General features: G+C 34.8%; 1 protein-coding gene across 6 annotated transcripts in view; it reads right to left on the reverse strand.

The window, feature by feature from the left end:
* The window catches only part of TRAPPC8 (trafficking protein particle complex subunit 8), an 84,347-nt gene that overhangs the window by 15,629 nt on the left and 55,384 nt on the right, over window positions 1-13,334 (reverse strand). For all 6 annotated transcript variants that reach the window (XM_020902018.2, XM_070452786.1, XM_020902017.2 and 3 more), the window contains 7 exons: window positions 12,739-12,893; window positions 7,644-8,086; window positions 5,689-5,836; window positions 4,436-4,532; window positions 2,323-2,391; window positions 2,177-2,232; window positions 795-968 (listed from right to left, as the gene is read on the reverse strand). In XM_020902018.2, coding sequence (XP_020757677.2) covers window positions 795-968; window positions 2,177-2,232; window positions 2,323-2,391; window positions 4,436-4,532; window positions 5,689-5,836; window positions 7,644-8,086; window positions 12,739-12,893 — 1,142 coding nt within the window. The remainder of the gene's footprint in view (window positions 1-794; window positions 969-2,176; window positions 2,233-2,322; window positions 2,392-4,435; window positions 4,533-5,688; window positions 5,837-7,643; window positions 8,087-12,738; window positions 12,894-13,334) is intronic.

Genomic DNA, 13,334 nt, shown 5'->3' on the forward strand with positions numbered 1-13,334 from the left:
TGCCACGCCCTCTTCCAAGGGAACTTCCCAACCCAGGGATGAAACCCTCAGTTAACCTTAGGGGAGACCAATACCTAAATTACCTCATTCTAGTCTGCCATGTGTATGTGTAGATGGCATTTAATCTGATTTTTTTTTTAATTAAAATGATATTTTCAAACAATCTGGAAAATCTCAAAGACCAACAATTAGGTAATTATAAAGAATTTCTGTTAATTAGGGTGAGATAATCATATGGCAGGGTTATATTAAACAAGAAAGTCCTCATCTGCTAGAAAAGCAGTTTACAAAATGCTTTTATAGATGAAATATTATGGTCATTAAAAATATATAGTACAGCATAAAAAATAAAGGAAGGTAAAATAAAGTAAAGGAGCTAATGGAATACAGGTGAAAAATGAACAGCAGCAAATTAGCGGCTGCTAGAGCCTGAGTAATGGGTACCTAGAGGTACGTGGTGTTATTTTTCCTTTTACAGAGTTTGAAAATGCCCACAATAAAGAGTTTAATAATAGCACTTTGCTTTAGTGGAGCTTATCATGTTTTACAATATTCTCAGTACCTCTTGTAAGTAATAAGTAACAGAACAAAGTCATTTAATTTGAATGAATTTTTTTTCCTTTAGGCAAAAAAAAAAAAAGTCATCTGAACTGTTAACAAAAAGTTATAAAACAGCTTTCAAACTCAAACTGGAAAATTTAAGCAGAAAAAATATACACAATAGCTTAAATTTACTGTTCAGCTTAAGAATCAAGTATAAATGAGGCTTGCTGAAATAACTTAACAACACATACCTTCCACAACACCACAATATTCAAATCCACCTCATTGCACTTCTGGATTAATCTCATAACATCCTCTACTGACTGTTTTTCTGTATGCACCAAAGACTGGGCTTGTGGTTTCTTCAATTCAGAGGATAAACTCCTATAGAAGAAATCTGCACATGGGCTTGCTGAACTTACTATCTGTTAAAAGAAAATCACTTGTCTATATGTGTTTTCAATTAAATATACCCTGTCAAAATTTATATTTCTACAACTTACACATTTCTTATCAATTTGGTTGAATATAAGAAGGCCACCCTAATGCCTGAACATCTAAAACATTTGCTTCAAATTACCCTGAATCTTAAATCTAGACTGCCATGACATTAACTTGGACCTTCCAAGTATCCAGGGAAGACAAATGGGTATTCAAAGAAAATAGGAAGTTAATTGTTGAGAATATGAAGAACAACATATATATAAATATGTATATATAACTGAATCACTTTGCTGTACACCTGAAACTAACAAAATATCGCAAATTATTCTTCAGTTTAAAAAAAAAGTAAATTGTTAAAAATAAAATTTTTTAAATTTTTTTCCTATTAAAATATTTTTTTTTACTATTAAAAATAACAAGTATTTCCTAATCAAATACTTAGAAGACTAGGTGATACCCAATGAAACACAACTCAAATGAAGTTATGAGCATTAACTTGACTTTTACACTTGAAGGGAGAGAATAAGAGAAAAGATTTTTAACAGAGTCAGAACTACAGAATTTCCCCTAGTTAATGAAATACTGTGTTTCACTGTAGAATCTCAACACTTAATTTCCTGCATTATATACTATGTTAAGTAGATGTTAAGCTTCCAAGTTAATTATTAAATATTAACAAATTCATAAGATTTTCCCCCTCAGACATGAACTTTTTTCTGGTAAACCATTGTTCACATAGCTCGCTCATTATGAAAATTACAAAAATTTTTCACAGTTATCTCATTACCAAAAAACAAAATTACAAATAGCTTATTATTTGGGTCTCAGAACCGTTTGATATTCCCAAATCCAAGGGATCATCATCTGTATGTTCCACTGTGACCACTTTTCCAAATAGATAGGTTCCTTCATATAATCCTGTTCCTTTTTTTAAATGCCAAGGACTAAATTTATCTCCTGAGTATCTTACACTCTAAAAGAAAGCTAATTTTAAATTACTAATTAAAATGGCATATTACATATAGCATTTTTATTTGCTTGGGGGCATGACATCAAGTTGCAAAACTCAACAAAGCTGACATGTTCATCCACCAAAGAATTTAGAGATTACTAGAGTAACAGTTTTGCCAAAACAGTCAAGATACTCCAGAACTATAAATGTCAAACACTATTAGGTTTACTTGCATACCTGTTCATTTCCAAAGATGATATCTGCAAAGGTGTATTTTTCTGAGACCTCCGTAACTAAAAAATGGAGGAGAATAAACTAATCATATCATTGGCATGAAATAGAAAATGACCATTTAAGAAAGTGTGACACTAAAATGAATTTACCTTCTTCTTCCTTACATTGTGTTGCCTTGAAACAAAACTTTCCCTTCTCCCTACTGGCAAGTTTGGCATCTAGGAAAAGAAAAGAGAAAATTTCAAAGATCTTTCTCCGTTTGTAACATGGTAAAAGCTAGTTCATTATTCAGATTTCTATAGTCAAACGAGAAAACAGTTCATCATTAGAAATAATGTTTAATGGCATCTGGTCCTATCACTTCATGGCAAACAGATGGAGAAACAACAGAAACAGTAGCTGACTTTATTTTTCTGGGCTCCAAAATCACTGTAGATGGTGACTGCAGTCATGAAATTAAAACACGCAAAAAAAAAAAAAAAAAACCACGCTTGCTCCGACCAACCTAGACAGCATATTCAAAAGCAGAGATATTACTTTGCCAACAAAGGTCCGTATAGTCAAAGCTATGGTCTTTCCAGTAGTCATGTATGGATGTTGAGAATTGGACTATAAAGAAAGCTGAGTGCCGAAGAATTGATGCTTTTGAACTTCGGTGCTAGAGAAGACTCTTGAGAGTCCCTTGGACTGCAAGGAGATCCAACCTGTCAAACCTAAAGGAAATCAGTCCTGAATATTCATTGCAAGGACTGATGCTGAAACTGAAACTCCAATACTTTGGCCACCTGATGCGAAGAACTGACTCACTAGAAAAGACCCCAGTGCTGGGAAAGATTGAAGGCAGGAGGACAAAGGGACGATAGAGAATGAGATGGTTGGATGGCATCACCAACTCGATGGACAAGAGTTTGAACAAGCTCTGGGAGCTGGTGATGGACAGGGAAGCCTGGCATGCTGCAGTCCACGGGGTCACAAAGAGTCGGACATGACTCAGCAACTGAATTGACTGACTGAAAACATCTTTGCTTTTCTTTCAATGAAGCAAATCTCATTCAATTCTTTAAAAGGGTAAGATTAAATCTTTCTGAAATTCATGTTCATACAGATAAACAGAAATTTTGAAAATTTAGAATCTGGGAGCCAGGGAGTACACAACCCCACCACTCCATCATTTCATTTCCTATCAGTATTTTTTCATGTGGATAATTTATATCAATATTATTATATGCACATAGTTTGCCATGATGTGTTTTCCCACTATATTACAGACACATTTTAAAAGCTTATTTATTTTAATGACAAGATGAGTTGTAGCTTAATTCACATTAAAGATACATTCGATTTTTCCCTATTAAACATAACCCTGCAATAAACTGCTCTGAATATATGAATATTCTTATATTTTTGAATTAATTCCTTTGTATAATTTCCAAAAATAAGGATTACTGTGAGGCTAGGTAAGGGTTTAAACATTATTTTAATCTTTTAAATACATGTACAATTCTTTCTAGAAAGAGTAAGTATCATTTTGCCAGCTATTCTGACAAGCACTAAGCACTCTCATATTACTGGCAAGATGATAAAATGATAGAAATATTTTGGAAAACAATTAGACAATATGTATCACAAGTGTGCATGTTCTTTTAAGTGTTATATGGGCTTGAAAATACACAGAAAAGCCAATCAACATACAAGTATGATTATACACAGAAAAATCAGCTTACCAACAGTAAAGGAAACAACGAGAAACTAGTCTATATGCTTCTGTACTGTTTTAAATTTTGACTGTGACCATGTATCCAAGCACTAATTTTACAACTGGATTTTTATTTTTGTTGGCAGACCATTTGTGAAAGTCGCTATTGAATTTGTTACAGTACTGCTTCAGTTTTATGTTTTAGCTTTTTAGCTACGAGAGGCATGTGGAACCTTAGCTCCCCAATCAGGGATCGAACCTGTACCCCCTGAAGTGGAAGGTGAAGTCTTAACCACTAGACCACCAGGGAAGTTCCACAACAGAATTAAAAAAATATATATATATATACAAATAGAAAAGATGTGGAATAAAAAGATGGGAACTCATCAATTAAGATGAGTAGTTCCATTAAAAATCATGCAATGTAATGAATGCACAATTTAATGCTTTAAAAAGTTAATTATAAGAAAGGCACCAATAATCTTATTACATTCTGGTACTGTTCTGAAGAAAAGTCAACTAATAAAGATATCAGAATTTATTCTGAAAAGGGAAAAAGCACAAACCTTTGTTTTCAGAGAGATTTACAGACTTCTGTAACTTCCAGTGTCTACTACTGCTTGATACTTGTACTATATGGAATTCCTTCACACCTGCTTCACTCTATCAAAAAGAAGTAAAGAGAGTCATTCAGGATTTAGAAGCACTCGTTTAGTATATTCTACTGAGAAGGATACTGCTGCCAAGTCACTATCAGTTAACATAAGGTGCAATTTTTATTCTGAAATAAATTAACACTATATATTTCAGTAATTGCCAGTAATAGCAATTATTTAAACTCCTCCACAAACATTCTGAAAACAGGTAAGTCATCACCTATCCAAGAAACAGATTTAATTATAATATACTTCTGGTGGCAAATTTTTAAATATTGAAAGGCATTCAGTTATTAGACTCTATCATACTGAGTTATTTATCAAAAATTATTTATCAATTTTTAATCAAAACTATGGTTTTGATTTTATTTTTTTTATGGTTTTCATTTTATTTTTTCTCATCTTTCTATCACATTCTTATTAAGGCAAAAAAGCAACAAAGAACAGAATCCCAAAATACAATCAACTATATTTATTTAAACTGCATGCAATTTTTTTATTCTCCTTAATAAGAGCTAATTTCAAATTATCCAGACATTCTTTCTATTACAAATACTGATTTGGGGGAAGATAACCAAACAAACTGACCTTAACAAATTTTTGGAGTTGAAAGAAAAAGGACATTACAGAAGTAATAACAATTCAAATAGGTATCTAAACTGAATCAATCTGAAGCTAAAATTCTATTTTAATAAGATCACATTCCCTTCCTTCAAGATTTTCATTTTTATATTTAGAGTACATAAACAGGAATGGTAAATAAAATGTTTGAAATGCTTTATATAAAGGAAATGGTACTGTTGGAAATGTGTAAGTGAGGGATTATCAAGTTACTACTGAATGTGAAATTCTAATAGAACTTTGTAAATTTAATTACATCAAAAGACATTCTCAATGGTGAGACTAGAAAGCATTTTATAAGATCTCTTTTGGGTTGAATTACTGGTATGCATGGCTATATATCATACAACTATGCAGCATATTAATACCACTAGATCCTTTTATTTGAAGCGCTAAAGGATAAAACCACAAAAGCAAATTGAGAAGTAGGATATTTTTATATTCTATTCAAAATGAACACTCCCTAAATTCCTAGCTTATACTGTCTTGTGAAGGAAAAAAGTTCATTATTAAAAACAAAGTTTATTTTTAAACCAACTTACAGTATTGGTATTTTCCACATCCACAAAGACTAGCATATTGCCTCCTCTGCCCTCCTCATCTTCAAGAGAATTGCTTCTGCAGACAGTGGCTCGCACATTCAAAGATCGGCTGGTACAAATGACTGCAGTATGTCTTAATATTCTGTGACTAAAGAAGTAAAAATTACAAATTTAATCTAAGAACCTCTCCCAGAGTTACGATACTCTAATTCCAAATAAAGCTTTTAAAACCCATTCACTCTCAGGACCATTTATACTCTTAAAAAAACAAAGACAAATACAATAATGTAAGAGTATCTAGTTAGCCTAACTTTGGTTCAATTCTTTACTCCCAGTTTGGAAGAAAACTATTAGTCCCCCCTTTTCCCTGCTCATCAAACTCATCTATAGCACAGACCTGAAAATAATCATATAGTTATGTCTGGATTATGCTGCTGCTGCTAAGTCACTTCAGTCATGTCCAACTCTGTGCGACCCCACAAACAACAGCCCACCAGGCTCCCCCGTCTCTGGGGTTCTCCAGGCAAGAACACTGGAGGGGATTGCCATTTCCTTCTCCAATGCATGAAAGTGAAAAGTGAAAGTGAAGTTGCTCAGTCGTGTCCGACTCTTAGCGACCTCATGGACTGCAGCCTACCAGGCTCCTCTGTCCATGGGATTTTCCAGGTGAGAGTACTGGAGTGGGTTGCCATTGCCTTCTCCGTATGTCTTGATTATGACTCTTCTGATAACAGTTCCAAAGTTACTGGATGCCTACCAAGTACTGATAAATTACACACTTTCACCTGGCATTCAAGGCTCTCCACAACAGAGCCTTACAATTCAATCTTTATTCCCGTTTTACACATTTTACACTGTAGCCAAACTAACTATATTCAGTTTGTATCTCCTAACTCGTCAATTTTCATCCACATATACAGCTACTTCCTGGAATACCCACTACTCTTTTGCCTATACCCTTTGACGTTCAAATTCTGAAATCTTTACTTTCTTTGGAAGCTCATTTCACCACTACTACATTCCACAAAGTCTTAATGAATTGATTTGGCCAGATGACTCATCTTCTTAAGGGAGAATTAACATTTACTGAGGACCTACAACATACTTTTCCTTACAAGTATTGTATCTTTTTGTTCTCATAGTAAGCCTTTTATGATATTTTTAATAGTCCAATAAATTTTTAAAAGTAGCACAATTATTCCAAGTTAATTCTGTAAAAATGACAATGGGATTAGCACGGAATACTCTGTTGTGCAAATATACAAGCTAGAGCTCCCTGTGTTTTAATTTCTTCAGAGATACCCATACCACCACTCAAATTACTTGCTCTGCAAACACATAAATTTGGGGAGGCAGAGGAGGGCTAGAGAAAAGGAAAAGTTAAAATAATTTTCTTTAAAAAGGATGACTGTAGGCAACCTGTCTTCATATACAAATGACACTCTTAATTCATGGTACCTGTGAATTTCCTTATTATGTGGTAACTCTGACCATAGTACTTAGCTATATCAAAAAACCATGAAGTTTACAGAAAGAAGCATGAGAAAGATTAATGTAGCTTAATTTTTTTCCACTTTTGGCTACTCAGATTAGGGATAACCTCAGATAAAAACTTCATGCACTTAGTAAACAATGACATATGTTAACAACTAATAAAATGTTTATTTGAATGGGTATATACTTTCCCAATGGCTCAGATAATAAAGAATCTGCCTGCAATGTAAGAGACCCAGGTTAGATCCCTGGGTCAGGAAGATCCCCTGGAGAAGGGAGTGGCTAATCTACTCCAGTATTCACGCCTGCAGAATTCCATGCACAAAGGAGCCTGGTGGGCTACATACAGTCCATGGGGTCGCAAAGAGTTGAACACCACTGAGCAACTAACACTTTCACTTTTTTCATATATATGTATCCTCAATACAGAGGTTAAATCTAAAAAATTTTATAATACTCACCGTATTTTAGGCTGCTTTTTAATGCTTTCATAGTAAAACAAAAAGTTAATTTCATGGACACCTTCTTCATCTGGCCCACGTAACCACATTGGTAGCTGAACTGAAGCTCCAGGTAGAAGAACAGTGTCAGGAAGGGGAACAGAAATCACCTCTGGCTGACTTCCTATGCCGATGCCAAAGTCCACAGAAGAAGCTGATGATACGAGTGCTGTACACACAGAGGTAGAATCTGTCACAACAGTCTTGTAAGCACTACAGTTCTCAGAAGCCGAGGGACTCAGCGGTGTTAGAACAGCTGTGTTACCACCAAAGGTAAAGAACTCTGGACGTTTAGAAACAACCTTCAATCCAGTAAGAGGACATTTGCTGACATTGACAAATTCTACATAGGCTTTTCGGATTTCTCCACAGAGGAGCCCTGTAGGAAAATGTATAAAGAACACCTGCATTGGAGGGAAAAAATATTATTATATTGTCTGTTAAAAATTCTGAACCTCTACTGAATAACACTTTAAGATGCTGCTATTTCTTTACTACAGGGTTACAAGCATTTTATTCATTCTCCTTGATATCTCCCTGTGTATGTGGTTATTAAGAACTCCATTTTTAAAAAGAGGGATAAGACAGAGACCAATGTTACTCAGTAGCAGATTTCAGAGTTACATATTAAAGGTAAAATGTCAACAACTTCAGGGCCACCGGCAAAATTTTCACAACTGTGTAGATTATGGTTAAGACTAGCTATAAGTAATTTAACATGATTACATGAACAGTTATCAGTTGAAGAGTCCCTAAGACTGTCAACTTAAAAAATAGCTCATCTATTTATCTATACATCATTAAAACGAAGCAATGCACAATAGGTCTGAAAAGAGGAGAACATACAGAAGCATGATTCCACATCCATAATTTTTAAACCTGGTATCTCTGAGTATCCTCAGGGTTTCCATAACCCAATGTGTGAGTGAAACCTGGTTTGACTAATGGAGACTCTTTATAGCCTTTCCCATTTAGTGCAATATTCATGTGGTTCATTCAAGCTATGTTAATGTGCTTGATAACCAGTGCTGCCACAAACCCAACAGGGGTCACAAAATGTAGAAATAAAAACACACATGCATATGTGTGATTTCTAAAATAAAAAAAAAAAAAAAAAGTCTTTGAACACATGCCTGGCCTCAGGATTTCAGATAGGGACTGTCGATCTATACTAAAGAGCTGGAAATATGAACTAACAAAATCATCCAGTAAGTCATTTGCATTGAAAAGATCCACAAGCATAAATGTCAGAAGAACTCTGACAGAATCAAAGAAAGGAGGATTAAGAGGGTAAGAGGATGAAGAGTAAAGGTACAGCTGGCTGTCCCAAAGGAGTTATCAAAGTCCAGCGGAAACATCTGTGTCTTTCAATCTAAGTTTGAATAAGACTTCATTCTGGTCAAATTCTTAAGGAATCAGATAAAGTCAGGGGAAATGAGAAGCTTCAAAAATGGACACAAGAAAATAAGGGATTAATGCAGAAATCCAAAACACAGGTTAAGAAGTTAGAAAAAATAAACTAAGCATAACATTATACTGAAAACACAGATAATGTACTAATTAGCCAGTATCAAATAAGCTAAAATTTGTGAAGGAATATCAATTTTGAATTGTTACATCAAAAACAACTGCATGAGTAACCAGTGAAATAAGAGTACTGTAAAGATGCACTAAAACACACAGATACCCAGATACCACGGGTAAGGCACTGGTAAAACGGGAAGGGTGACAGACTAGGACCAGTGATAAACCATATCTAGGATACTGTGTATATATATCTTCAGAATAAGGTTTTACTAAATATACTATGTTGACTCTAAGGAGAACAAGTATATCTAGCCTTTACTTCAAATGCATTTCTGCTAAAAGTCCTCATAAAAAGTTGATGTTTTAAACAGCTTCAAATTTTAATGGAAAATAAAACTGAGAACCAGGACTTTCACTTCCACTAATTACTCCTCAAGATGTGTGATAGGCATATAAAGTAAAAATGATATACATAAGGCTAGTCATTGTGATTTCATCTGTAACATCAAGTGATCTGACATGATAGGCAAGTGTGGTTGAATAAACGTCATATACACAACGTACTGCCTACAGAGAGAACCTGAAGGGCCTGCTCTTCTACTTTTCTATGTAAAACTTTTTTCTAATGTAATGTAAAAAAAATTAATAAGGGAAGAAAAAGTTTTGCAATGACACTGCTTTTTCTCCAACAGAACTTAAAAACAAAATATTTCTAATCAGTAGATATCACAGCTGTATGCTACACACGTGACAGTTAACACACGACACTTTAATTTTCATCTTTTCTCAGCTTCAGTAATTTTCATGCTCACTCTTGTTTTTATTAAGAGACTATTTCATCAGATGTTATAGACTGATTACTTCTTTCACTACTCCCTTAAAACACTTCAAACTCTATGAAATATTTCTGACATACAGTATTAGGAATGGGAATATTCTATGAATTTTTTACTAATATTAAGGTATACTATTACTCATCCAAATATAATGGAAGTTCTCTTAACTAAGTTAAAAAAATCTTAAATGATGAAAAGTGCCAGATGAAAGATAAAGTATAGCAAGTATTTATTAACCAGAAATGAGTACTGACATCAGTCTGTAAGTCTTCTACTTGCCCTACACATCTCTTTATTTATTATTATTATTATTGTTGTGTATCCTGCATTGACAGGTGGATTCTTCACCACGAGCCACCAGGGAATCCCCCATACAGCTCTTTAAATGCAACATAATTGTTGTTGCTGTTTGGTCACCAAGTCATGTCTGACTCTGCTGAGACCCCATGGACTGCAGCCTAACGGGCTGCTCTGTCCACGGGATTCTCCAGGCAAGAATACTGGACTGGCTTGCCATTTCGTTCTTCAGGGGATCTTCCCACCCCAGGGATCAAACCCATGTTCTCATACTTGGGAGGTGGACTCTACCACTGAGCCACTTGGGAAGTCTGCAACATAATTAAGCAAGTGTAAAATCTGGGCAGAAAATAAGCAGCTCAACAATATCTTTTACTCAACACCAACAGATACCACCATTTTCATGAGCATGTTACCTTTCCCATCACTATAAGTATAGGATTAGTACCCATAAAATCATCCAATGAGAAAAAGGAAGTAACACCCAATTAAAGGGCATCATATGGACTTACAGAAGAAAAAAATCACATGGACAAAAAAAAATGAAGACTAACCAACCTTATCAGTTACCAAAGAAATGCCATTTTTCACCGGTCTGATTTACAAAAGTTAAAAAAAATAATAATAATAAAATAAAAACATGATAGTATCCAGTATGGCACTGGCACAAGGCAATGGCACTCTCATTCTGAAGGAAAAGTGTCAATTCTGAGAGGCTTGCTAAAGGTAATTCTGTGGTACACTGCACAGTTGATCCAACAATTCCATTTCTAAAAGTCTATGGCCTAAACTAAGTGAAGTGAAGTCACTCAGTTGTGTCTGACTCTTTGTGACCCTATGGACTGTAGCCCAACAGGCTCCTCCATCCATGGGATTTTCCAGGCAAGAGTACTGGAGTGGGTTGCCATTTCCTTCTCCAGAGGATCTTCCCAACCCAGGGATCGAACCCGGGTCTCCTGCATTGCAGGCAGACGCTTTACCATCTGAGCCACAGGGAAGTCCTGCCTAAACTAGAGCATGGACAAAACATTACATAATGTTTACTGCAGAACTGTCAGTAATGATGAAAAGCCAGAACCATACTCATCAATATATAAATGACTAAAATACAGTATAACGTATCTGAATAAATGCATTCCTTATGTAGCTGTGAAAGAATTTTTACTGAATGAAAACAAAGACCAGGTTTTGTTGATAAAGGCAAAAAGCAAGTCACAGAATAAAACGTGCAGTATGATTACTAAAAATATATACAAATATACAAGGAAAGGTCTGAAAAGAGAAATATCAGTTTGGTATCACTGGCACTTTCTGATGGTGAATGACTAAGCTTCTAACTCCCCTTCCAGGGAAATCTGAGGATGCAGGAGAAGAACTTCCTTCCAGGGTTCACACTTATACTTCATGGCTGTGCCAGTGGCCTGCCTCTCAGGTAGATACCTGATTCAAGGTGGGCCACAGTTCTGTCCCAGACACTTGATATTTGTAATGAAGTGGCACAAAGACCAGAAGTTATAAGACTAATAGTGTCATATCAAAATAGGAGTCTGGGATGGACATGTACACACTGCTACATTTAAAATGGATAACCAACAAGGTCCTACTATACAGCACGTGGAACTCTGCTCAACATTACATAGTAGGCTGTGGGAGGGGAATTTGGAAGAGAATGGATACATGTATATGTATGGCTGAGTCCCTTTACTGACTACCTGAAACTATCACAACATTGTTAACTGGCTATAGTCCAATATAAAATAAAAAGTTATTTAGGAAGTAATGCTTTCTAAAGGTTTTACAAATTTCTCGGGGCTGCTGAGTCTTTATTCTTTCTTTATTCTTCCTTGAGCTTACTGTTCTATGATGCTTTATAGTTTCCATGAGGTTATTCCAAAATCCTTTGAACTAAATAATAGGTGTGGCGGCAGGGGGAGGGTCAATACTACCTAGCATCAATTTCTATCTTTTGCAGCTAAAAGACTGCATGAAGGCAGGACAATGTGGGACACAAAGAAAGTGAAGTGAATATTGCTTTTATTCATACACCAATCTATTGCTTAAATATTTTATAAAAATTAACTCCTATGTTATTCTTATATCTTACCCAGAAAGAGCCATTGATTTTAATAACAATCAAAGTGTTCCTTTAGAAGCTTTTTCACAACTTCTATTAATATTTTGAGGATTATATCTTATAACCTGGCTGTGACTTAATGCCAATTTGCATGATTATCTTGTCTTTGTGAATTACATCTATTTAACATTAGCTTACCAAGAATTTAAAACCGCACTTCAATGTATCAACAATCTCAAAGTCTAAAATTAATCTATCCAAAATATCATCCTCACCTTAGAGATAAATTATTAAGCCCATGAAATTTTAAAAACTGAAATACCTCCAATAGTGGCATTTCCTCAGTGATTATGGGATCTAGACGTCGATCAGGACCATATTTAATAGATGTTTTCTCTTCTTTTGTGTTGTTAAGTCGAGGACCTTGGATTTCTAAATCCTGTCTCCCTCGGACTGACATACTCAAGGAATGTTTTCCTGAAATAAAAAACAGTCAATGCCCTAAAATAATTTGATAAGTTAACTGACATCAAGTTAGTCTGAATATATGAGTACTGTATGTTTCAGATTATTTCTAGAAGAACTCTAGACAATTACCAATTAACATGGTTAAGCAAAGAACTAAGCATATTTTATGTTCATGCTTAACCACATCTATTACTGCATGCTGCTTAATTTCTCATTTTCTTAGGATTTACTTACTTTGCAGAAGGATTGCACATCATCAAATGGAAAGTTTCTGAAACCTATAATCAACCAAAAAGATCTATCTGACAGAATAGCTACTCATATTCAAATATATATACTAATCTGAATTATTTCTGGATTATAAATATACTTTCTCAACAGACTTAACTGCACCTTCTCAATAGACCACACAAAGCAAATTATAATATACATAGCTTTCTCAAAATTAAA

The sequence above is a fragment of the Odocoileus virginianus genome, chromosome 22, assembly GCF_023699985.2.
Source record: "Odocoileus virginianus isolate 20LAN1187 ecotype Illinois chromosome 22, Ovbor_1.2, whole genome shotgun sequence".
NCBI classification, from domain to species: Eukaryota; Metazoa; Chordata; class Mammalia; order Artiodactyla; family Cervidae; genus Odocoileus; species Odocoileus virginianus.